Below are 26,866 nucleotides of genomic sequence, written 5' to 3' on the forward strand. Positions count from 1 at the left end.
AATGAACTCCTCCCCCTGGTGGATTATCTGTGTATTGCATGTATCTAATTGTATACATCAGGTTTTTAAAGACAAAAAGTATCACACTGATCATGTATCTCCTGGATCAAATATGATACGTTGGGCGTTATAGGGTTAAAAGTAGAAGATTTGGTCAGATAAGGATGAGAAGCTCATGTATTCAGACAATTATTTACATCATTAATGTTGTTGAATAATCCTGAACAGAAAAGTGACATCTTTAAAGGACATTTGTTAATAAAAATCATCAGATCAGGTTCTAAATTTGGTAACAGTTCTGTGTATGCAGGGTTTGCGCAGGTATCAGCAAATCTAATTTAATGCTTTTCAATGCCACTTTTTTTTTTTGCTTAATTGAATTAAAAAAAAAAAAAAAAAAAAAAAAAAAATCGGCCAATGGAACAAGTGAAAATTATCTTGGTCAGATTTCTCAAAATAAAATTTTCAACATCTATTGTCTAAAAATCAGTTCTTATATCTCACTGAAAAGTTCCTCTTTAGGTGATTATGTCTTATTTTAAGTGTGATGAGATATTTGGACTAGAAATGAAAAAAATACATTTGTAAGACTTAGAATTTTTGCCGTGTATTTAATCCTACTGTCACTGTGAGTCCATGTGATACTGATCTGGACTTTTTTTTTTTTTATGTGGTTTAAATGATCCATTCAGGAGGGAATTGATCAGAAATGACAATCAAGGAAGGATCCTGGAGGTTAAGACTTCAGCCAATAGTAATACATACATACATACATACATACATACATACTATACATAATCACCTAAAGAGTAACTTTTCAGTGAGATATAAGAACTGATTTTTAGACTTTCAGGCGTTTCTTTTCTAACAGGGGTCTGGGATACAAACAGTAAAGACTAATGTTATAATATAGTTTTATATTACGATAAATATCATTGCATTGGTTAGTTTGGTTTAAATTGTTATCTTTGCTTCCAAAATGCCTCAGATGTTTTTTTGGTTTTTTTTTGCTTAATTCAAGCAAAAAAATCTTGAATGAAGAAAAAAAAAAAAATCTGCCAATGGAAGAAGTGAAAATGATCTTGGTAAGATTTCTTGAAATAAGACTATTGACTAAAAATCAGTTCTTATATCTCACTGAAAGGTTACTCTGTGGGTGATTATGTCTTATTTTAAGTGTGATGAGATATTTTGATGAGAAATGAGAAAAAAAACACTTGGTAAGATTTAGATTTTTGCAGTGTACACTAAGAAATGATTTAAAAGAAGCAGATTTGGTCAGATGAGGATGAGAAGCTCATGTATTCAGACAATTATTTACATAATTAATGTTGTTGAATAACCCTGAATAGAAAAGTGACATCTTTAAAGGACATTTGTTAATAAAAAATAATCAGATCAGGTTTTAAAGTTGTTAATAATTCTGTGTATGCAGGGTTTGTGCAGGTATCAGCAAATCTAATTTAATGCTTTTTAATGCCTTTTTTGTTTGTTTTTTTTTTTTTTTTGCTTAATTCAAGCAAAAAAAAAAAAATTAAAAAAATCAGCCAATGGAACAAGTGAAAATTTTCTTGGTAAGATTTCTTGAAATCAGATTTTCCAGATCTATTGTCTATAAATCAGTTCTTATATCTCACTGAAAAGTTCCTCTTTAGGTGATTATGTCTTATTTTAAGTATGATGGGATATTTGGACCAGAAATGAGAAAAATACACTTGGTAAGATTTAGATTTTTGCAGTGTACACTAAGAAATGTAGGTAAGATTTGTTTAAAAGAAGTAGATTTGGTCAGATGAGGATGAGAAGCTCATGTATTCAGACAATTATTTACATAATTAATGTTGTTGAATTTCTCTGAACAGTAAAGTGACATCTTTAAAGAACATTTGTTAATAAAAATAATCAGATCAGGTTCTAAAGTTGTTAATAATTCTTCATAATTTTCCAGATCTATTGTCTAAAAATCACTTCTTATATCTCACTGAAAAGTTCCTCTTTAGGTGATTATGTCTTATTTTAAGTGTGATGAGATATTTTGACTAGGAATGAGAAAAATACACTTGGTAAGATTTAGATTTTTGCAGTGTAGTAGGTCAAAAAAAGTGTTTTAAGAGATAAAAAAACAACTTATGCACGTCTTCTGAGTATGTTAGATTAAATCCAGTTGATTTGTGTGACTTTGATACTTGTCTTCTATTGTTTTTGGTAAATTCAGGACGGCCAGATGTCGGATTTCAGCTGACATCCATCAGCTTTATCTGTCACGTCATGTGTATCCGACATCCACATCCATCACCTTCCCGTCTAAATGAAGGTGAGGATGAAGATGATGACAAAATGCAGCTGAGCAAGACTGAACCTGAGTCAGTTTAAGAGCAGAAAACACCTGAACGATACCCACAGCAAACACAGCTTCAAGAGTAACAGCTTTCATTTTTACTATGATGGTTCTGTAATTACACTTTATTGCTCTTTATATGCACTGTTTAAATTTCTGCAACATAATTCTGCAGCGCATTTTACTTACATCTCATAAGATAAATTTATGTTACTGCAAATTTTAGATGAATGACTAATGGAAAATAACTTTTGGCCACAAAGTTAGACAGTTCATAAAAAGTACACTAAAATACTTCAGATGCTAACTATAAATCAGTGCTTAAAATAGCAGGAAATACATCATATTCCTTTTCAGTGCAGCTAGTTCTACGACTCATAAGTCACCAGGATACATATTCAACAAATCAAAGGCAAGGACCAACACAAAACGCAAATATATATCTGTAATTGGAGTAAAATTATGGAATAACCTCAATAAAGAATTAAAAACATGCACATCAGTCACTACATTTAAAAGGACGTTTAAAACTAAGGTATTCTATAAATATAAAATATTAGGATAAAGTAAGCCAATTATCAGTATAAGTTGAAGATTTTGCTCAGATTGTGCTATTTATTTATATTATCATTTAAAACTGCGCAATCTTGTTATTTATCTGGTTTTCTTTCTGCAACTTTCCTTCTTGTAAATAGAGCAGGCATAAATAAACTGTTGCTTCAGCCGACGCCTTTTGCCCATGTTTAACCCTTTCATGCACTGTCCACTCCAGTGGACAGTTCTTCTCCAGCTGTTCTCTTGTATATTCATGGGTTTTGTTGTTTTAGTTCCATATCAGCCAACACAGTGGGCACTTATGCACCATCCCATACACTGACATTCAGACCATTACTGTAACTTTGCTGTTCTTGATAAACCTGATCTGCACTAACATGATAAGTGTAAATCAATTGCTATTTGTTGGACAAGAAGGTTTTTTTTTGCTTATTATCTCCATGAAGTGAGTAATTACTAGCATTAGAATATGTTAAAATGTGAGAAGACATCTGATTAGCTGCATTAAAAATGTTTTTTTTTTCATTGTTTTCATATCATTTTCTGATATTGGGTTTTAAACATATGTTTCTTTACTTCAGAAATTAAATGCATGGATATTTTTGTAACTCCATAGGAAAAAAAAAAAAACTCGATCGCATTGTTTTTTTCATGCCTAAGGAGGAATAAAAACACTGAAGAAAAAATCTTGACTAAGGTTCTCACAATTCATGCATGAAAGGGTTAATATAGAAATCCAAACTGTATGTATGTACATTACAAACAAAAAGTTAAGAATATTTCTCTTTTTTTTGTCATTTTTGCCATTTGTAAATAAAACTCTGTCTGGTATTTAAAAAATATGTTTTGTTTCAATTCACACACAAAAAAGTAAAAAACGCTGTGCAAGAATCCCAACTGAAAAAAAAATAGCCCAAAAATTAAAAATATCCTTAACTCTTTGTTTGTAGTGTATGTCGTGTTCTGTTAAATGGATGAATAAATTACTACTACTACCACCAGGAGCATTTGCGAAGAAACCAATTCGTGGATGAATAATAACAAGCCAATTCTATACTAAATTAGCATCTCTCTCTACTGTTTGTTTCCTCTGGTTTCTCTCCACCATCAAAAACATGTATACGTAGTTTAATTCACCCGTCAGGGTCCTTATCTGCGGTGATGTTAAACACCTGGAGTTCCCTGAGTGCCTTCAATGGTAGCTCACTGCTCAAAATGTGCTAATGCTAATTGCTAATGCTAGTGCTAACACTATATACTGTGTGTGTTTAAGGAAAGGGTAAAATGTAGAGACTGAATTTCCCCACAGGGATAATAAAACAAATTAACCTTAAGCTAATGTACCGAGAGTTGATGCTAATACTAACAACTATTTTTTAGGGTAAAATACAGTCACAATTTGCCACTGGAGTTAATAAAATGAGCTAACTTTAACTCAATGTGCTAAGTGCTAATGCTAATCGCTAATGCTAATGCTAGGTGCACAGAGCATGAAGACACTGAATTTCCCTCTGGGGATAATAACATGAGTTTACCTTAACTTTACATGGTAAATACTAATACTAATGCTAGATTTTTGGGTTTTTTTTTTCCAACTTTATTAATCAAACTCTGGTCATACATTCAAACAAATTCCATAGAAAAAGACTTTTTTTTTTTTTCAGACCAAGCAACAACATCATCTGAACAGTATTTGTAAAGAACATTATAAAAATAAAAATAAATAAATAAAATTTAAAAAAATAAATAAATAAAATAAAGTCAGAGGTCTAATCAGGAATCAATACATTCAAATTCTCACAAACAATCAAGGCTTGTTTGGTTTTTACATGTTTCAGTGTTTTTTTGAAGCTTGTTATTTCATTTACGTAAATTAAGAACAGTGGGGGGTTTGCTAGATTAAAAAAGTATTTAGACACCAAATTTCCATGTGGGGGATAATAAAGTGAGCTAACCTTTAACCTGTAATATTCAACGCTGTGCAGCTATCAGTGCTGAGGTCCGCTGCAAGTGTTCACATTTTTAAAAATAAACTCAAAATCTATCTTTTGAGTTTAGCTTTTAATTAAACTCTTAGTTTTTAAACATTTTTTTACTCTGTTGCTTTTATTTTTATTTCTATTTGCAACTGCGGGACAGTGGGGGGTTTGATGTAAAGCATTTGTGCTACATGTAACGTGTATGAAAAGTGCTATAAAAATAAAGTTTGATTGACTGATAATATGCTATTTTGAATTTCCCTAAGGTTTAATAAAGCATCTATCTAAACAAAACATTTAACATGCAGAATATTGTTAAATTCGTACTTATTTTTCTTGAGAAATTTCAGATTGTTCATATTTGTTCAGATTTTTTTTACATTTTATGCCAAAGGATAGTTTGTAAATGTAAACACTTTCATGTAATTTTACCTTTTTACACTAAAAGAAAAAGTGTGGTTTTCATTATTTAATGAATAAATGAATGAATGAATGAATTTATTTTTGGTTTTACATCATTTATAGGCTATAATGATAGTATTTTACTGCTCTGATCCACTTTTCATCATATTGGTCTGTATGTGGAATCTGAACTACATCATGTTATCATCCTCACTTGTTATTATCTTCAGGATAATATTTGCATTTCATAAATTCATCCCACAGGCTGCATGTTTGACACCTGTGATCAAACTGATTTGTACCTACTGACATTCTGCATTTACTGTTACTGTGGTGAGACTGTAGAGCAGTGACCATATTTGGAATTTCCCCTATCTATCTATCTATCTATCTATCTATCTATCTATCTATCTATCTATCTGAGAGTCAAGTTCTGCTGTAAGTATCACCTTCATTCTCCGTGTTTTTATATATTAATCCTTCTTTTCTTTGTGTTTTTTCTTCTCGTCCTGGTCCGTTCTCCATTATCTATGTAAATGTCAATAACATGAATGAATTCATCTCTAACTGGTCTGACGTCAGCTGTGGTTTCACTGTGTTTACGTCCAAGTTTAGTTTGGTAGAAATGTTTGTTGTCTACTCCAAGGTTATTATCGTTAACGAAAACTAACGAAATGACAAAAACTAGAATTGTAAAAACATTTTCGTTAACTGAAATAAATAAAAACTATAATTACAGGGTGGGGAAGCAAAATTTACAATATTTTGAGGCAGGGATTGAAAGACAGTGTATGACCAATTAGTTTATTGAAAGTCATGAGAATTTATTTGCCACAAGAAAATGTCCATAATAGAAAATGTTTTTATTCTATGTGTCCTCCTTCTTTCTCAATAACTGCCTTCACACGCTTCCTGAAACTTGCGCAAGTGTTCCTCAAATATTCAGGTGACAACTTCTCCCATTCTTCTTTAATAGTATCTTCCAGACTTTCTGGTAATAGTTTTGCTCATAGTCATTCTCTTCTTTCCATTATAAACAGTCTTTATGGACACTCCAACTATTTTTGAAATCTCCTTTGGTGTGACGAGTGCATTCAGCAAATCACACACTCTTTGACGTTTGCTTTCCTGATTACTCATATGGGCAAAAGTTTCTGAAAAGGTATGGATAATAGTGTTAGGTATGATTATGACATCAGTATATGTTTGGTTTCAAAACAATTGACGTAGTGCCTGCTGAGAAAAAACAACTAAATGTTCATTGTAAATTTTGCTTCCCCACCCTGTAAAAGAAAAAAACGATAACCAACTGAAACTGTATTGTGTGTTTACAAAATGAACAAAAACGGATAAAAATTATGGATAAAATTCCCTTAGTTTTCGTCTTTGTCAATGTCGGATTGATATGAAATTGATTTATTTCCCTCAAGCAATTTTAGCTGCTGGCACCGTATGATATTTAACCGTCCGTCACTTCTCATCACTTGCCGTTTATGGTCTTCTCATCCCCACTCTACCTGGAAACATGGAAACTAAAGTTGGGAGAAAGCTCCACAGTCCTGTCTGGGATTTATTTGAATACGACGGTGAAGAAGATAAAAGATATGAAAAAATTAAACTAAACTAAAACTAAGCATTTAGAAAATAACAAAAACTAAAAAAAATAGCAAACCTGCTCTAAAAACTAATTAAAACTAACTGAATTAGAGAAAAAAAAGTCAAAACTAAATAAAACTAAACTATAATGAAAAATCCAAAACTATCAGAACCTTGGTCTGCTCTTGAAGATACATTTCCAACACAGAGGTTTATCTGTCTATCTGATCTCCAAAGGAAACGTTGATACGATACAAACTCCAGAAAGTTGAAAATTACTTTAAATAAAACTTTTTCTTATAAGGGCTTTTCTCCATTTTCTACACAGATTTGATCAATCTCAGCGTCCGTGGCACAAAACAAAAACACTCTGGCTGCATCTACAGTGAAAAGAGTTCAAGTTTTGGAACAGAGCTGCAATCAATGTCACATTTCACACCAGCCAATCAAAATGAAGACAGGGCGGGACTTAATAAATATGTGAACAGCACATTAATACATGTCACTAAGACAGTCCCAGAATAAATCACAGCTCTGATTTCGTCACATGACCTGTGCTGTATCTCTATTAATAATTACACGCCTCATCTGCCTGGACATTATTATATTTAGTGAACACTTTCTGAGATGAGGCCTTTCTCTGTGAACATTAACCATCACTCATGTTCATAGTCGATGAGGTTTAGTTACTGACACATCCCTCAAATCATCTGGTCACACTCAACAGCAGGCTCTATCTTGATTAAAAACCTATATTCTCACCTGAAAACATCTTAAAACAGTGTTTTTCAACCTTGGGGTCGGGACCCCGCGTGGGGTCGCCTGGAATTCGAATTGGGTCGCCTGAAATTTCTAGTGAGTGATAAAAATTAAAACTTACTAATAAAAATTTCCATTATATGGCCTAAATATTGCCTAAAATTTATGTTTATTTGCAACATGTTATAGCAAACTATTACAGGATCAAAAACAAATTAATTTTAGCAAATAAAATGTATCTGTTTTGAATGTCTGGGGTCGCTAGAAATTTCTAATAATTTATAAAAAACAATGTAAAAATTAAAACTTACTCATAATAATATGCATTATATAGCCTAAATGTTGCCTAAAATTTGTTTATTTGCAACATTTTATAGCAAACTATTACACGATCAAAAACAAATTAATTTTAGCAAATAAAATGTCTCCGTTTTGAATGTCTGGGGTCGCTAGAAATTTCTAATAATTCATAAAAAATATGTAAAAATTAAAGCTTACTAATAATAATAATATGCATTATATAGCCTCAATGTTGCCTAAAATTTGTTTATTTGCAACATGTTATAGCAAACTATTACAGGATCAAAAACAAATTAATTTTAGCAAATAAAATGTCTCTGTTTAGAATTTCTGGGACCGCTAGAAATGTCTAATAATTTATAAAAAAACAATGTAAAAATTAAAACTTACTCATAATAATATGCATTATATAGCCTAAATGTTGCCTAAAATTTGTTTATTTGCAACATTTTATAGCAAACTATTACACGATCAAAAACAAATTAATTTTAGCAAATAAAATGTCTCTGTTTAGAATTAATGGGGTCGCTAGAAATTTCTAATAATTTATAAAAAACAATGTAAAAATTAAAACTTACTAATAATAATGTGCATTATATAGCCTAAATGTTGCCGAAAATTTATGCTTATTTGCAAAGTTCATTCATTCTCTGAACCCGCTTTATCCTCACTAGGGTCACGGGGGTCACTTGGAGCCTATCCCAGCTACTTACAGGCGAAGGCGGGGTACACCCTGGACATTTTGCCAGTTCATCGCAGGGTTTATTTGCAACATTTTATTGCAAACTATTACAGGATCAAAAACCAATTAATTTTAGCAAATAAAATGTCTGTTTTGAATGTCTGGGGTCGCTAGAAATTTCTAATAATTTATAAAAAACATGTAAAAATTAAAGCTTACTAATAATAATATGCATTATATAGCCTAAATGTTGCCTAAAATTTGTTTATTTGCAACATTTTATAGCAAACTATTACAGGATCAAAAACAAATTAATTTTAGCAAATAAAATGTCTCTGTTTAGAATTTCTGGGGTCGCTAGAAATTTCTAATAATTTATAAAAAACAATGTAAAAAGTAAAACTTACAAATAATAATATGCATTATACAGCCTAAATGTTGCCTAAAATTTATGTTTATTTGCAACATGTTATAGCAAACTATTACAGGATCAAAAACAAATTAATTTTAGCAAATAAAATGTTTCCGTTTTGAATGTCTGGGGTCGCTAGAAATTTGTGATGTTAAAATGGGGTCACGAGCCAAAAAAGGTTGGGAACCACTGTCTTAAAACTACTTTTTGTGAGTTAATAATAGTAATATTTCACCAGTTCTTCCTTATAGATGCCAATAATGGATGATGCGGTAATACAGAAGTAACTTTGTAAACATAGCCTCTCTGAATACCAGGTCATGACAGTTCTTACCTGTACCACTGCTGTCATAGTCCTACTTTCATTACTCACCAGCTGAAAAGTACTTCCCTTCTGTAAACATTTCAGTGTCTCCTCCAGCCATGTTACAAGACACAATACTCTGAAGGGAATAACAATTAAATCTGATCTGCGTTTTCCCCTAAACAATGGCTGAACAACCTCGTTAAAATCTGTTTTACAGGTGTGAAGTTCCCACATCACACCTGTATCCTCATTAAGACTCATCCTGGATCTGGATTGGATGTCACGGATCCTGCAGATCTGGAATAAGGCTGAATATTTCCATCAAATAAAAGCAGGACCGAACCCATTAACGCTAACACAACAGTATTTTCGCACATTTATCTATGTATATTTCATTAATTATCATACTGATAATATATTGTCTAGTACATATTGTGCAAATAACTGCTCTAATTGTGTCTTAATACAGCATTTTTAATACATAAGTATATAGATTCAGGGCTACATCTGTGTTTGTATACTGTTACAGCTCCATCCTAGTGCTGCACATGTGTATCAGGCTGTGTGTGGTATGTTTGTGACTGTTGCAGGGCTGATTACTGATTGAAAGCACCTGCATGGTCCTGCATGAGGCAGCCTTAAACACTCAGTTTATTTAAATGCAGGTTAAAGACCAGCCTGTTCTCAGCTGCATTTCAATAGAGTTTTTATTCAGAAGTTCAGATCTGAACTGTTTCTTTTAAGCTTAAAGTTTTGGTCTGTTTTATAAGTTCTATCTGGGTTTTTTTTTCTTTTTTTGCCTATACTTTTTATTGCTTCCCCTGCCCCCTGCTGTAATGCTTTAATGTTTTATGTAAAGCACTTTGAATCGTCTTGTACATGAAATGTGCTATGGAAATAAACCTGCCTTGCCTTGCCTAGTGTTATTTTTGTGTCCGTTCTCAAATTATTTTTTCTTTATACACTGTAAGACCAGATAGTTGAGTTTACTTTAAAAATCTCAGGTAACTCGTTGCCTTAAAAAATTGAAGTAATGAGTAATGAAAACTTGAGTATATTAAAGTTAAATGCTCGATTTGAATGGAATTGCTATTTTAAGTACAAAACACTAAATGCCAAGTTAATTTAACTTAAAATTTGTTGCAGTGTCTATTGCTTTGTATAATCATTACACTTAACATCATCAGTTCATTGGACTCAATTCCTCGTTGATTTAAATTAAAATCTTTTGCTATATAAAGTACTTTGTATAATTATTCAACGTAATATACAGTATAGTTGCATGGATGGAAATTAGCACACTGTCATATGCTCGTTAATTTGACAAGTCAATAAGATTTTCATTGTAGAAGAGTAATCTTAGGTAAACAGTAAAGCCATTGTTCTTAGCAGAAGACAATAATAGATATGAAGTGTTAGTCTGCTGTCACTATGTACATTCAAAGAAAGAAATCCAATAATGGACTGGAACATCTAAACCAGGGTTTTTCTATTATTGTCCATCTGAAGTACATGTAAATATGTCACATCCAATTATTGCAATTATCGGATTCCTCGCACACATGTAAACAGACTCATGGTCATTCTTTTTCCATTGTCTATCTGTGCATTATTGCTCTGAAAAACCAACAACCACATACCACTTTCATTTTTAGGGATTTATTCATTTTAATACCACGACGTATTCCTTTATGCACCACCAAAACAACTTCTTTCCTAATATTATTTTGCAAAAACATCGTTGCGGCATGCTGAACTAGCCGAACAACACAGAAAACTATTTCACATCGATAGTAGAGAGTAGGGGTGTTAGAAAATATCGGCTCTGCAATATATATCGCGATATTTCATTTCACAATACTGGATCGATATTTTTAGGTATTTATTCAAATGCAGATAATGTGGAGGTTCATATTTGTTTTTTTGGTTTCCTTTACTCTTTATATCTTATTTATTATTATTATTTAACACTGTTTTATTAAATAATGGTTATTTGAAGCATCCTAAAAGCACTTTTTACTGTCTGAGAGGCAGATGTTAGTTCCTTTGTTGGGATTGGACAAAAATAATGTTATGATGTTGGTTATGAAGTAATAGAATATGAACATTTGAGCAGGATCTTAAACTGTAATGTCTGTAAAAACATAATTTGAGTTTGAACACAGGAACATTTTGTGATATAACATTAGATCCTGTTGTGATCAAATAAAAATGTGTTTAGTATTTGTGCAGATTTCTGGTGTAATTCAAGTCTTCCAGGAAATAATCATTTTAAAGAAAGAAACAAGCAAAAAATGACCTTTTTAACAGTATCATGATATATCATGATATATCATATCATGATCCTAGCATTGTGATTTGTATCGTATTGCCAGATTCTTGCCGATACACAGCCCTAGTAGAGAGTGTCAGATCTATCTATGTCTGGATTTGGCCTTAAACTGAGATTTTAAGTGATCAGAGACAGCTGGGTGAATGTGAAACTTCCCTCAAACATTAATCCACACAGGGAGGAAGGGAAATATTAAGAAAAACGACCTATTAAACTTTTAACCATATGTATATTTCAGACATCTTGGGCATTATCGCCATAAAAAAGCAGAAAATATGCGACCTTTGCAGCGACTGGCAGGGGAGCTGATGATGATCTCTGCTCAATTTGAGGGATAAATGTCAAGAAAACACAGATTTGTGCACAAACACCATCCTCATCTCAGCTGGAGGTCTGAACGTCTCTGAAGCAGACTGCAGAAATCTGAGACGCCTCCGGGGGGAAAGTACAGCGAGAAGTAAACATTTAGCGTAATGGTCCAAAAGGGAAAAGCAGCGTACAGTTACAGTTGTATTCTCACACAAGACGCCTAGAGCGAGGCTGTTTACGCTGCTGCATCATTCTGCCGTGGCTTTATCTCTGTGCACAGTCAAACATCATCTGACAGTTGAATCAGTTCAGGGCAAAAAGTTTACACCGCAGCACAGACGCGGAACGGAAACTCTGTTCGGTTTAGATCCAACCCTAGATGTTAGTCTTCATGGGTGTAACTGATACCTGATACCGATGCCGGCGTCAGGTATTGGGTCCGATACTCAGCGTGCATACTTGTACTCGTACTCGTAAAAGTACTCCGATATAACCGCACCGATACCACTTACAGCAGCATGACATTCCCAGGAACCTGGGTGTTGTCACGGATTCAGACCTGAATTTTAAAAACCACATACAAACAATTACAAAGTCAGCTTACTGTCACCTCAAGAACATTTCTAGGATTAAAGGACTGATGTCGCAGCAGGACCTTGAAAAACTTGTCCATGCATTTATCTTTAGTCGAGTTGACTACTGTAACAGTATCTTCTGTGGTCTGCCTAAAAAGTCTATCTGACGACTGCAGCTGATCCAGAATGCTGCTGCTCCAGTCCTCACTAAGACCAAGAGAGTGGACCACATCAGTCCAGTTCTGAGGTCTCTACACTGGCTCCCTGTCTCTCAGAGAATAGACTTCAAAATTCTTTTGCTAGCATAAAAGGCACTGAATGGTTTAGGCCCAAAATCCATCAGAGACCTTCTAGTCCAGTATGAACCATCCAGACCACTCAGGTGGTCTGGTGAAGGTCTGCTCTGGGTTTCAAAAGTCAGGACTAAACCTGGAGAATCAGCGTTCAGTTTCTATGCTCCGCATATCTGGAACAAACTACCAGAAAATATCAGGTCTGCTGAGAGTCTGAGTTCTTTTAAGTCCAGGTTCCAGACTCACCTGTTCACTGCTGCCTTTGACTAAAAGGCTTCTGACTTTTTAAAGTTTATATTCTCTTTCGAAACGCTGCACTGCAACTCTTACTTTAATGTTTGTGTTTTTATTTTATTTCATTTTATTTTTTTATTTTTTTTGGATTTAATATCTTGTTTTCTTGATGTTTTTAATCACCTTTTCTTTTATAATGTTTTAAATGTGTTTCTCTTTCCCTTTTGTTGTATTTCAATGTCCTGTGTGAAGCACCTTGAATTGCCTTGTTGCTGAAATGTGCGATACAAATAAACTTGCCTTGCCAGTTCAGTGCAGCAGGTACACGGCGGTGGAATAATGTGTGGAGTGTGAAGAGTGTGGAGATTTATCAAAATAAATGACGGTGATAAAAGCAACACTGACTATAAGTAATGTTAAAGACACAGACGGATACAGACGCAGCGTTCTGTCCGTCCTCTGCGTACATTCCATCCGTTTTCCAGGTGCTGGCGGATGAGTACCCAGACGGAGAATACCAGCAGGAACCGTGGAGGTAGAGGATCTGTTCAAAGAGCCACTGTGAGAGTTAGAGAAAAACTACTGACACATTTAGGACAACTACCCAGGGCTGGGCCGGTTTACATCCTACTGATAATACTATGGGGGTAGCGAGCGGTGCGGACCGCCGCCAACAAAAGTAAAAACGAAATTCATCGCTCATTTCTCTTTTCTCTTCCTGCTAAAGCTAAGCTTTTAAACATTACCAGTGAAAATGCTGCAATATTAGTATCACATTAGTGTTACCTCTGTTATCTCCATGTTTGTTTTTACTGACTTTCTTCTTCTCAAAAAACTTTCCTCTTCTTCGTGGTATTTGTCCAGTATGGTTAATTCAGAGCGGCGCCCCCTGGTGGATTAATTGAGAAACGCTCATTCCAACACATTAAATGTCAGTAGCAGCACTTTGTTCCAGTCAGACTAATGACAACGACAATAAAGCACATTTACAAAAGGAACTAACAACTGGAATGGGATTATTAAGTACTCGTATCGGTACTCGGTATCGACAAGTACTCAAATGTAGGTACTTGTACTTGTACTCGGTCTGGAAAAAAAGTGGTATCAGTGCCATGTTGAGCTGCATTATGTAATAAATTCCCATTATGTAATAAAAGTTCAAAATGTAATAAGAATGCCACATCATCTTGTAATAAAGCTGCATTATGTAATAAACTGACGCATTTTGTAATAAACTACGTCAGTGCATTATATAGTAAATTTTTTCACATTATGTAGTAAGTTATTACAATTTCAGAAATTTATTACAAAATTACGGTGGCCCAGAGGTGCAACAGGCCAAAAAAATTATCCACTAGACGGAAAAAATTATCTACTACAAGAAAAAAAGAAGAGAACAGCCTAAAAAAATTATCCACTAGATGAAAAAAATTATGTACTTCAAGAAAAAAAAGAGAACAGCCCAAAAAAATTATCCACTATAAGAAAAAAAAAGAGAACAGCCTAAAAAAATTATCCACTAGATGAAAAAAATTATCTACTGCAAGAAAAAAAAGAGAACAGCCCAAAAAAACTATCCACTGTAAGAAAAAAAAGAGAACAGCCTAAAAAAAAAATTATCCACTAAATGTAAAAAAAAAAAATCCCCTATAAGAAAAAAAAGAGACCAGCCAAAAAAATTATCCACTAAAAGAAAAAAAAAGAGAACAGGCGAAAAAAAAATTATCTACTAGCCCAAAAAATTATTCACTATAAGAAAAAAAAAGAACAGGTGAAAAAAATTATCTACTATGAGAAAAAAAAAGAGAGCAGCCCAAAAAAATATCCACTATAAGAAAAATAAAACATCATCCACCTTTTCAATTACGGGGGTGCTGTTTTCCCGAAAGGTGTCTTGCTTTAAAATTAAGGCCGCTTACTCGCACTGGTAGTTCACAAAGTTGCCGTCAACTTTTCGCGTTAGCATTAGCTTAGCAACGAACCTTCACACAGTGCACACAAGGGCCATTTACCACTGAAAACTAACCCCAACCATACCCTAACCCTAACCTTAACCATTTAACGCCCATGCCTAACCTTGAGCAGACACTGGAACCGTATTTAATCATTTAACTGCTTTGCAAACTATATTAATGTAAATATCTATATTTTAAAATAACTTTATTTCTTTAGCGCACGACCTCCACTTCCGGTGGGGTACTTCCTTAGCATTAGCCACATTAGCCAAAAGCCTTAAAATTTTTCAGCCTATCCTTTTATTTTTTGTGGTGGCCTTAATTTTAAAGCAAGACACCTTTCGGGTAAACAGCGCCCCCGTAATTGAAAAGGTGGATGATGTTTTTTTTTTCTTATAGTGGATATTTTTTTGGCTGCTCTCTTTTTTTTTCCTCATAGTAGATAATTTTTTTCACCTGTTCTTTTTTTTTTCTTATAGTGAATAATTTTTTGGGCTAGTAGATAATTTTTTTCACCTGTTCTCTTTTTTTTTTCTTTTAGTGGATAATTTTTTTGGCTGGTCTTTTTTCTTTCTTATAGGGGATTTTTTTTTTCATCTAGTGGATAATTTTTTTAGGCTGTTCTCTTTTTTTCTTATAGTGGATAATTTTTTTGGGCTGTTCTCTTTTTTTTCTTGCAGTAGATAATTTTTTTGTCTAATGGATAATTTTTTTAGGCTGTTCTCTTTTTTTCTTATAGTGGATAATTTTTTTGGGCTGTTCTCTTTTTTTTCTTGCAGTAGATAATTTTTTTGTCTAGTGGATAATTTTTTTAGGCTGTTCTCTTTTTTTTCTTGTAGTAGATAATTTTTTTCATCTAGTGGATAATTTTTTTAGGCTGTTCTCTTTTTTTTCTTATAGTGGATAATTTTTTTCATCTAGTGGATAATTTTTTTAAGCTCTTCTCTTTTTTTCTTGTAGTAGATAATTTTTTTCATCTAGTGGATAATTTTTTTAGGCTGTTCTTTTTTTTTCCTTGTAGTAGATAATCTTTTTCGTCTAGTGGATAATTTTTTGGCCTGTTGCACCTCTGGGCCACCATACAAAATGCACTTGACACATTTTTATTTTTAAAAAATGTAATAACATCGTTCATTTTGTAATAACAATCCAAATTAATATAATTTCAGGCAATTTAGAAGAAATTAGTCACAGGAGCTACAGGTAATGGAATCAGAACTTTAACCACACAGTTTAAAGATTAATTTAGCACATTACATTTTCCTGAAGATAAAAATGTGTCAAGTGCATTTTGTAATAAATTTCTCAAATTGTAATAACTTACTACGTAACGCGAAAAATTTACTGCATAATGCATTGAGGTAGTTTATTACAAAATGCGTCAGTTTATTACATTATGCAGCTTTATTACAAGATGACGTGACATTCTTATTACATTTTGAACTTTTATTACATAATAGGAATTTATTACATAATGCGGCTGAACAGTGCATCCTTAGTTTTGTTGCTTTTAAATAGTCCCAGAAATACACTTAAACTTTGCCAAAAACCCACTAGCACCGAGATGAATGATCTGGACTGGTGTGTTTATCGACTTTGAGCCACTCTGAGGTCAAAGGTCACCCTCAGACCCTCAAACACCGCCACCATCATGGAGGTTACATCCTCCGAAATCCAGCAAACGTCTGAGCTGCCGACTGCTTAAACAAGCTTCTGGTGCAACGTTTATGACGACATCTACTGTATGTTTATTACCTGTATTTATGTGTTTTATGTTTATTTTATGGTGTTTATTGGTTGTGTTGACTACTTTTCCAAACCAAACGACCCCTTGGGGACAATAAACCTGATTCAGTCCAATGCAATGCAGTCCAGAACATTGTTATTCCTATGACTAAGACAAAAAAAAAAGACAGAATTAGCATATTTTCCTAGAGGTTTAGTGGGATGTTGGAGAATATAGAGCAGCCAGTGTGATCTTAAAACCTTCTGCTGCTGAAAAACAAAATGTAATTATACGTTACATGATGATTTCTTTGTTAAGGTTGATTCTTCTACATTTCGACCAATACTGAACTTTTAACAGTTAATATAATGACAGTTTTTAACAGGAATAAGCCAATATCGCTGCTGCATGTTGGAAATGAACTATTTTTGGATTTTATTAGAAACAGAATAATTGTTAAACCGACTAAATCTGGAACTGAACATCAAGTCAAAGACAACAGATGGTGTTGTGTGGTTTTGAATTATAGGTAACAGATGAAATGCCATGAAACAAGACAAACGGATTAAAAGCAAGACAAGATTAAATGTGACGAAACAGAATGACATGAGACAAAATGAGATGAAACAAAAGGTAATAAAACAAGATGAAATAAGACAAAATGAGAAGGAATGATTCAGAATAAGAGAAAATAAGATTAAGCAAGATAAAAAGAGCCAAATATGATGAAACAAGATGAAGAAAGACCAAAACGACAAGACAAAATAAGATGTAACAAGACAAATGAGTACGAATGACATGAAATAAGACAAAATAAGATAAAACAAGACAAAATAAAACAAAAAATGATGGAACAAGATTAAAAAAGACTAAAACAAGACAAAATAAAATGAGTACGAACAAGATGAAATAAGACAAAATAAGATAAAACACAAGACAAAATAAAATAAAAAATGATGGAACAAGATTAAAAAAGACCAAAATGACCAGACAAAATAAGATGTAACAAGACAAAATAAGACAAAACATGATGAAACAAGATTAAAAAAGACCAAAACGACAAGAGAAAATGAGTACAAACAAGATGAAATAAAACAAAATAAGATAAAACACAACAAGATTAAATACCAGGAAACAAAAGATAATAAACCAAGATGAAACAAAACAAGACAAAATATGAAAAAAATGATTCAAAATAAGATTAAATAAGATGAAACAAGACAAAATAAGAAAAAACATGATGAAACAAGATTAAAAAAGACCAAAACAAGATGTAACAAGAAAAAATAAGTACGAACAAGATGAAATAAGACAAAATAAGATGAAACAACACAAGATTCAATGCAATAAAACAAAAGATAATTAAACAAGATGACATAAGACAAGACAAAATGAGAAAAAATTATTCAGAACAAGGTGAAATAAGACAAAATAAGACAAACATGATGAAAGAAAATTATTAAAAGACCAAAACGACAAAATAAAAGAAGATGTGACAAGACAAATGAGTACGAATGACATAAAATAAGACAAAATAAGATAAAACAAGACAAAATAACATAAAAAATGATGGAACAAGATTAAAAAAGACCAAAATGACCAGACAAAATAAGATGTAAAAAGACAAAATAAGACAAAACATGATGAAACAAGATTAAAAAAGACCAAAACGACAAGAGAAAATGAGTACAAACAAGATGACATAAAACAAAGTAAGATAAAACACAACCAGATTAAATACCATGAAACAAAAGATAATAAACCAAGATGAAACAAAACAAGACAAAATGTGAAAAAATGATTCAAAATAAGATGAAATAAGATGAAACAAGACAAAATAAGACAAAACATGATGAAACAAGATTAAAAAAGACCAAAACAAGACAAAATTAGACATAAGAAAAAATAAGTACGAACAAGATGAAATAAGACAAAATAAGATGAAACAACACAAGATTCAATGCAATAAAACAAAAGATAATAAAACAAGATAAAATAAGACAAGACAAAATGAAAAAAAATTATTCAGAATAAGATGAAATAAGACAAAATAAGACAAAACATAATGAAACAAAATTATTAAAAGACCAAAACGACAGGACAAAGTAAGCTGTAACAAGACAAAATGAGTATGAATGACATGAAATAACACAAAACAAGACAAGAGTAGATAAAACATGATGGAAGAAGACGGAATGAGACGGAAAAAACATTGTAAAAGATGCGACTAAACTTTAAAAGATGAAAATATTTCAGAGGCTATAAAGAAAAACAAAACCATCACAACAGACAAATCATGTCACACAACAAACCCACAACTATAACCTCTGACTTCACTACTTACTTCTGTTTGTTATGAAATCGCAATAAATACAACAACCACTGTCACGATAAATATGATACACGTCCTCCAACTTTAATTTAAGGACTTAACTTCATTTTCATTTAACTAATTCCACCTTTAACTACTACTTGATGTAACTGTTGATCTAAACATTGTCCGTTGATCTCAGATGGGGCTCCTGTAAATGTGACGGTATGATTGATATTAACAGCTGAGCTCGACTCCCACAAACTAAAACACAACAGGAACCTTGAGGAGCTTTGGTAGAATCTGGCTGAAGCCCAGGACGCCCTCTCCTCCCTTCAGCATCTATCCACTTAACGTCGATAACGTTTCAACTTTCAGAAATGCTTTCCAACTCCCACATGCGGACGGAGGATCTGGCTTTATGAAAGTTTCAGTCTGATCAAAGGAAGTGCAGCAACGTGAACTGGAACCACGCCGAGATGAAGAGAGGACGCTTAAGGTTCCAGAAGACCCCTTAACTCATGAAGACCCAGGGCTACGTCTGTGGCAATTCCCAAATTAATTTTTCTCCATCTGTGACCAATTTTTCATCAGATCTGTAAAACCTGAGTCATAGCCTTAGTATCACGAATCCATAAGTCGTTCAGTGATTACGCATCTGAATCTTTTCCCTCACGATCAACAATTTCGAAGTGTACTCCACCACAAACCAGTGATGTCCCCATCTGGATTTTTTTGGCTTCTGATGCAATACGATTTTTTTTAGGATTAGTTTGAACAATATCAATCTGGTGCCGATCCGATACAGACTTTTTATAATTTTTTTTTTTTTTTTTGCAAAAAATTAATTTGTTTTTGATCATATAATAGTTTTCTATACTTTGTTGCAAATAAACGTTAATTTTAGATGACATTTAGTCTATATAATGTATATTATTCTGGACAGAGGCAGTAAAGCCAGGTGTAGATTACTGCACAAAGGGAGACTTTGATTTTCCTTGGTCAGGATATGTACAGTCAGTCCAGCTTGGATTTACAAGGCTGACAATTAATAAAGGATTCAAAAAGGATTCAAAGGAGTTTTATTTGTCGTTCCATCACAAAGCAGAGAACGAAACTGCTTTCTGAGGACCCGTATTTGCCATATGAATAAAAGAAATAACTAATAAATAAATGAATACATTAAAAACAACTAAAACGAAGGCTAATTTAAAATCAGTACAATATACGTCTAAAATTAAACTTTAAAATACATACATAGGGATGGCCGATAATATCGGCCCACCAATATTATCGGCCCGATATTGGCATAAAAATGTAATATCGGTGAATATCGTTATCATTTTTTTTGCCTATTATTAAAACCGATAAAATAATGCCTTGATTTTGCCGGCATTTACCAACGTGTAAATGAAGCATTGTTTGTAGCTGAAAGAAATGTGCAGTTTTCAAACTTGTACAGTAGAGTTGCCACACTGTAATAGACTCATGGAGGGAGGGAGAGAAAATAAATAAATATGGCATTTTTTTCCACAACTTAAGTTGAAGTATGTATTCTTTGCACAGACAGTGTTTACATTTTGAAAGCCTTGTTGCATTTGAGAATGCATCCAATGGGGCATCACAATAAAATTAGGCATGATGTGTTAATTCCATGACAGGAGATATGTGATGGTACCTAAAATTAGTTTAATATCCCACATATATCGGCAGCGGTATCGGTAGATATCAGAATCGGAAATTATATGTTCGACAATATCGGCATATTGGTTTTTGGCAAAAAAAGCCAATATCCCTGTACCTACATAAAAAATAATAGCACATATTTACAACCTAACCTAGCCTATACACAGTAGACACTGAAGTACAGAGCAAAGAGCAGAGTGAAGTGAATTAATGCTGAACAAACAAGAACTCAAACTATGAGAGCTGCAGCATCTGAAACTGACCACAATGAACATTTGACAGATAAACAGAACCACAGTGCTGCAGTTTCAGACTCAGTTTGTCATGTTTTTTTATGGATTGGGATTGTCTCTGTCAACTCACCATATATTTTTTATTAGTAAATTAAAAAATTAAAATAAAATCAATCACTAGAAATTTCATAACCTCACATGTGGTCCTGACCCCAAGGTTGAAAAACACTGGGTTAAATTTTTCTGTATGTGACCTCTGAGCTAAAATGACTTTAACCCTTTCATGCATGAATTGTGAGAACCTGAGTCAAGATTTATTTTTTGAGTGTTTTTTTTCCTCCTTAGCCATGAAAAAAACGTGATCGCGTTTTGTTTTTTTTTCTATGGAGTTACAAAAATATCCATGCATTTAATTTTTGAAGTAAAGAAAGGTGTTTAAAACCCAATATCAGAAAGTGATATAAAAACAATGAAATAAAAACCTTTTTAATGCTGCTAATCTGATGTCTTCTCACATTTTAACGTATTCTAATGCTAGTAATTACTCACTTCACGGAGATAATATGCAAAAAAAAAAAACTTTTTGTCTAACAAATAACAATTGATTTACATTCAAACATGTCGCTGCAGATCAGGTTTATCAAGAACAGCACAGTTACAGTAATGGTCTGAATGTCAGTGTATGGGATGGTGCGTAAGTGTCCACTGTGTTGGCTGATACGGAACTAAAACAACTAAACCCATGAATATACAAGAGAACAGCTGGAGAAGAACTGTCCACTGGAGTGACCTATGCATGAAAGGGTTAACATCCTTGATTCTTAAACTCTTCAGTGTTATTTTTGCATTTCACAAATTCACCCCACGGGTCAGATTGGACCGGTTTTGGTCCACAGGCCGCGTATTTGACACCCCAGCTCCACGTGCAGTGTCGTCAGTTTGAGGCCAAAAGGTGAGCGGGTGGGCCGTGGTCTGCTTTAGAGTGGTATCCTGACAGAGCCGCTGTTCTGACTGGTGATGGGAATGCACAGGCAGACCTTTTAGATTCGACGCAGAGTGATGAATATTTAATGGTTGTAAAGGCTGAGAGCAGGATCAGCTTCAAAGACGGTTTTGATAGTTACAAAAACGCACAACAGGCCGCTTTCACACAACAAGTCGACTTTGCATGTTGTAGTCTGCTGGATGCCGGGTGCCAACGTCTGCAGAATCACAAATGAAACAGCGGGTTCGGACCGAAATCGCAGCAAAGTCTGGAGAACTTTCAGAGGATGAAACCACTTTCAAGTTCAAATCCACCACAGACGGGTGCTTTTCTGGAGGTAAATTCAGGTCGAATGAGATGTTATTTGGTAGATATATATATGTGTTTGTATATTTATAGCTTTGTATATGTCTAATGTTTTTTATATGATTTTTTTTCATTTTTTTGTTGTATTAATCATTTCTTTCCTGCTACTTTTTATTCTACTTGAATGGAATGACTGTAACATCCAATAATGCACCCCTGGGATTAATAAAGTATTCTGATTAAATGTTTCCGCAGCATATGAGAAGAGGAGCAACATGAGGAAGCTTTAACTTTAGCAGAGGCTGATGTTTCATGTTTAACCCTTTCATACATGAATTATTCTAAATTTGAATGTTATTATTACACCCAAATGAGACTTAAATAGGTCCAATTGGATGATTTTGAGTCTTAAATACAACTTTAATCACAAATAAATAAAGGAAACATATGATTGATGTAGGGCGACACGGTGGTGCAGTGGTTAGCACTCGTGCCTCACAGCAAGAAGGTCCTGGGTTCGATTCCAACACCATTCGACGGGGGGTGGAACCTTTCTGTGTGGAGTTTGCATGTTCTCCCCGTGTCTGCGTGGGTTCTCTCCGGGTACTCCGGCTTCCTCCCACCATCCAAACACATGCACTAATAGGTTAATTGGTTAATCTAAATTGCCCATAGGTGTGAATGTGAGAGTGATTGTTTGTCTCTATATGTTCAGCCCTGCGATGAACTGGCGACTTGTCCAGGGTGTACCCCGCCTTCGCCCCTATGTAGCTGGGATAGGCTCCAAGCGACCCCTGTGACCCTAGTGAGGATAAAGCTGGTTCAGATAATGAATGAATGAATGATTGATGTAGGAAAACTTAACCTGAAAGGTAACTATAGTGGATGTTACACATGAATTAACTGATAAAATAGAAAAAATATGAATTTATCAGAGAATCCATGTAGGAATGTTAGTGTTGTGGAGCCGAAAAAAGCGAAGTAGGAGTAATTATTTTCACTCTTATTGCAGATATAACTTTGAATAACACTTTTAAAATACTTTGTGGTGTTTATGCCCCTAATTATTAGTCCATTAATCTCATTTTATCCCATTTAATGGAATATTCAGCCTTTTACAATTATCACATCTATACGATTTGACAATATGTGTTAATAAAATATTAGGATTATGTCTTACAAGGTTGTTGTTTTTGTTTGTTTGTTTGTTTGTTTGTTTGTTTTTTAACATAAATGAGTCTTTCTATGTTTGTCCAGACTGTGTAAAGGGGTCGCAGGTCCATATTTCATGTTGTTAACCCTTTCATGCATGAATTATTCTAAATTTGAGTGGCATTATTACACCCAAATGAGACTTAAATGGGTCCAATTGGATGATTTTGAGTCTTAAATACAACTTTAATCACAAATAAATAAAGAAAACATATGATTAATGTAGGAAAACTTAACCTGAAAGGTAACTATAGCGGATGTTACACATGAATTAACTGATAAAATAGAAAAAATATGAATTTATCAGACAATGCATGTAGAAATGTTAGTGTTGTAGTGTTTAAACTAAGCTGAAAAAGCTAATTAGGAGTAATTATTTCCACTATTACTGCAGATATAAGTTTGAATAAGACAGTTAATATGCTTTGTGGTGTTTATGCCCCTCATTATTAGTCCATTAATCTCACCTCATGCAATATTCATTCTGTTACAATTATCACATCTATATGATCTGACAATATGTGTTAATAAAGTCAAATAAATGTGATAATATTGAACTTAATGATGCTTTATTCAGTTATATATTAGGATTATGTCTTATAAGGTTCTTTTTTTTTACACAAAATTAGACTTTTTGTGTTTGTCCAGACTGTGTAAAGGGGTCACAGGTCCATATTTCAGGTTGTTAACCCTTTCATGCATTAATTATTCTACAGTTGAGTGTTATTATTACTCTAAAACAAGACTGAAATGGGTCCATTTAGAAGATTTTGAGTGAGATGCATATATACAGTCTTAAACACAAGTTGAATCACAAATAAGTGAACTGAAAGGTAACTGTAGGGGATGTTACACATCAATTAACTTAAGTAGAAAAATATGAATTAATCAGACAATTCATGTAGAAATGTTAGTGTTATAGTGTCCTTAGCTAATTAGGAGTAATTATTTCCACTATTATTGCAGATATAAGTTTGAATCAGACAGTTAATATACTTTGTGGTGTTTATGCCCCTCATTATTAGTCCATTAATCTCATTTTATCTCACCTCATGGAATATTCAGCCTTTTACAATATATCAGTAATATTAGGATTATGTCTTACAAGGTTCTTTTTTTTTTTTTTTTTTTTTTTTCCATAAATGAGACTTTCTATGTTTGTCCAGACTGTGTAAAGGGGTCACAGGTCCATATTTCAGGTTGTTAACCCTTTCATGCATTAATTATTCTAAATTTGAGTGTTATTATTACTCTCAAACAAGACTTAAATTGGATGATTTTGAGTCTTAAACACAACTTTAATCACAAATGAATAAAGAAAACATATGATTGATGTGGGAAAACTTAACCTGTAGTGGATGTTACACATCAATTATCTGGTAAAGCAGAAAAAATATGAAATAATCAGACAATCCATGTAGAAATGTTAGTGCTGTAAAGCCAAAAAAAAAAAGCTAATTAGGAGTAATTATTTCCACTCCTACTGCAGATATAAGTTTGAATAAGATGGTTAATATACTTTGTGGTGTTTATGTCCCTCATTATTATTCCATTAATCTCACTTTATTTCACCTCATGGAATATTCAGCGTTTTACAATATATCAGTAATATATTAGGATTATGTTTTACAAGGTTCTTTCTTTTTTTTTTTCATAAATGAGACTTTCTATGTTTGTCCAGACTGTGTAAAGGGGTCACAGGTCCATATTTCAGGTTGTTAACCCTTTCATGCATGAATTATTCTACAGCTGAGTGATATTATTACTCTAAAACAAGACGTAAGTTACTTAAACTGGATGATTTTGAGTCTTAAACACAACTTTAGTCATACATATATTTTTGTCCAAAACCCATCATGTGATTGATGTAGGAAAACTTAACCTGTAGTGGCTGTTACTTATAAAATACCATATTAATTATCTGATAATGTAGGGGAAAAAATATGAATTACTCAGACAATCCATGCAGAAATGTGTGATTTTTTTTGCCATAACTAGGATAAAAACAGCTATTTAACAGTAAATATTTCAACTATTATTACAACTTTGACTCAGAGCCTGCACTAAAGGGTTAAGTGACCTCATCTGAAGGTCTAATCTGATTACTGGAGCAGGTAGGAACTATTAATCCTCAGATTCGTTCTGTTGGAGCTGGAATCTGTCTTCTGAAACAAAAACCTGCTCAGGGGGGTCCCAAAGCGCGGGTCGCGGCCCCTCCAGTGGTCCCTAAGGAGTAGAATAAGGACTTATGTGTCCGCAACTTCAAACCTCCTACATGGAAAAGTCTGATTCGGTTTGGGATCGGATCTAAAAGTTGTGGATGCGAAGTTTGCGGCTCTGATGTGAGTCCTGAAGGGGGGTCCCGGTAACCCCTGACCCACATAAAAACCAGAACAACTGGTTTGGAAAAGAGACCGGGCATACGTACCATGTATCCCGAGGGGGAGGCTGAGGATTCCGGCCAAGATCCCAAGAAAAATCCAGCGTCCACACATGTTCAAAAAAAAAAAAAAAGGCTTTAAATCCAAATCCTAAAGAAGAGGAGGAAAAGGAGGAGGAAGGGGGTTTGGGTTTATCTCTCTATCTCAAATAAAAGCACTTGTCACTGGGCATTATAGAAAACAGCAGCGGATCGTCCAAACAGTGAGAGGGGAGAAGCGGAGGAGCGAGCGGAGCCTGTCGGGGACGCACCGGCTCCGCGTCCGCGTCTGCGTCCGCGTCCGGCTCCTGGTGCGCTGCGCTCCGGACTGGAATGCGGCGAAAGGAACCACTTCTTCTTCCTCCTCCGCCTGCTCCGCGGCAAGCAAAACTCCAAGTAGAAACTGACCCGATGGGAGGTGTCGGTGTGCGGGATCTGCGCGGTGGAGCAGCGGCGTAAAAGAACCGAGGAGAGAGAGAGAGAGAGAGAGAGAGGAGGAGAGAGAGAGAGAGAGAGAGGAGGAGGACCGGGAGCGCTCCGGTGGTGCACGGCGGGTTTGGAGCGACTTCTGAGAGTGCGGAGTCTCCTCGTCCTCCCACAGAACCCCCCCCCCCACACACACACACACACACACACACACACACACACTCCCCCACTCCCCTTCCTCCTCTCCGTGTCTGCTCCAGGAGGACGTCCCACCTCCTCCTCCTCCTCCTCCTCCTCCTCCTCCTAATCTCACATGATGGGACCGTTTCCTCCGGGATTAGTGTTTGGAGAAGAATTTGGATGATGAATGAAGGACAAGTGCATCATCATGAAGGATTCAGCTTTTTTAATCCCATTCCGGCTCCGAAAAAATGAGCTTTAAATAAAAATAAATAAATAAATAAAAAAACAAGAATGAATTTCTGTTGCGGGAGTTTATTCGCACTTTATCACCATTAAAGTGGATTTGGTCTG

At 34.1% G+C, this 26,866-nt stretch overlaps 1 protein-coding gene across 1 annotated transcript in view; it reads right to left on the bottom strand.

Annotated features, from left to right (window-relative positions):
- Window positions 1-26,442, bottom strand: part of fras1 (Fraser extracellular matrix complex subunit 1) — a 1,008,712-nt gene extending 982,270 nt beyond the window's left edge. The window contains exon 1 of the mRNA XM_030143455.1: window positions 25,916-26,442. Coding sequence (XP_029999315.1) covers window positions 25,916-25,982 — 67 coding nt within the window. The 5' untranslated portion in view covers window positions 25,983-26,442. The remainder of the gene's footprint in view (window positions 1-25,915) is intronic.
- Window positions 26,443-26,866: the final 424 nt, after the last annotated feature.

The sequence above is a fragment of the Sphaeramia orbicularis genome, chromosome 9, assembly GCF_902148855.1.
Source record: "Sphaeramia orbicularis chromosome 9, fSphaOr1.1, whole genome shotgun sequence".
NCBI classification, from domain to species: Eukaryota; Metazoa; Chordata; class Actinopteri; order Kurtiformes; family Apogonidae; genus Sphaeramia; species Sphaeramia orbicularis.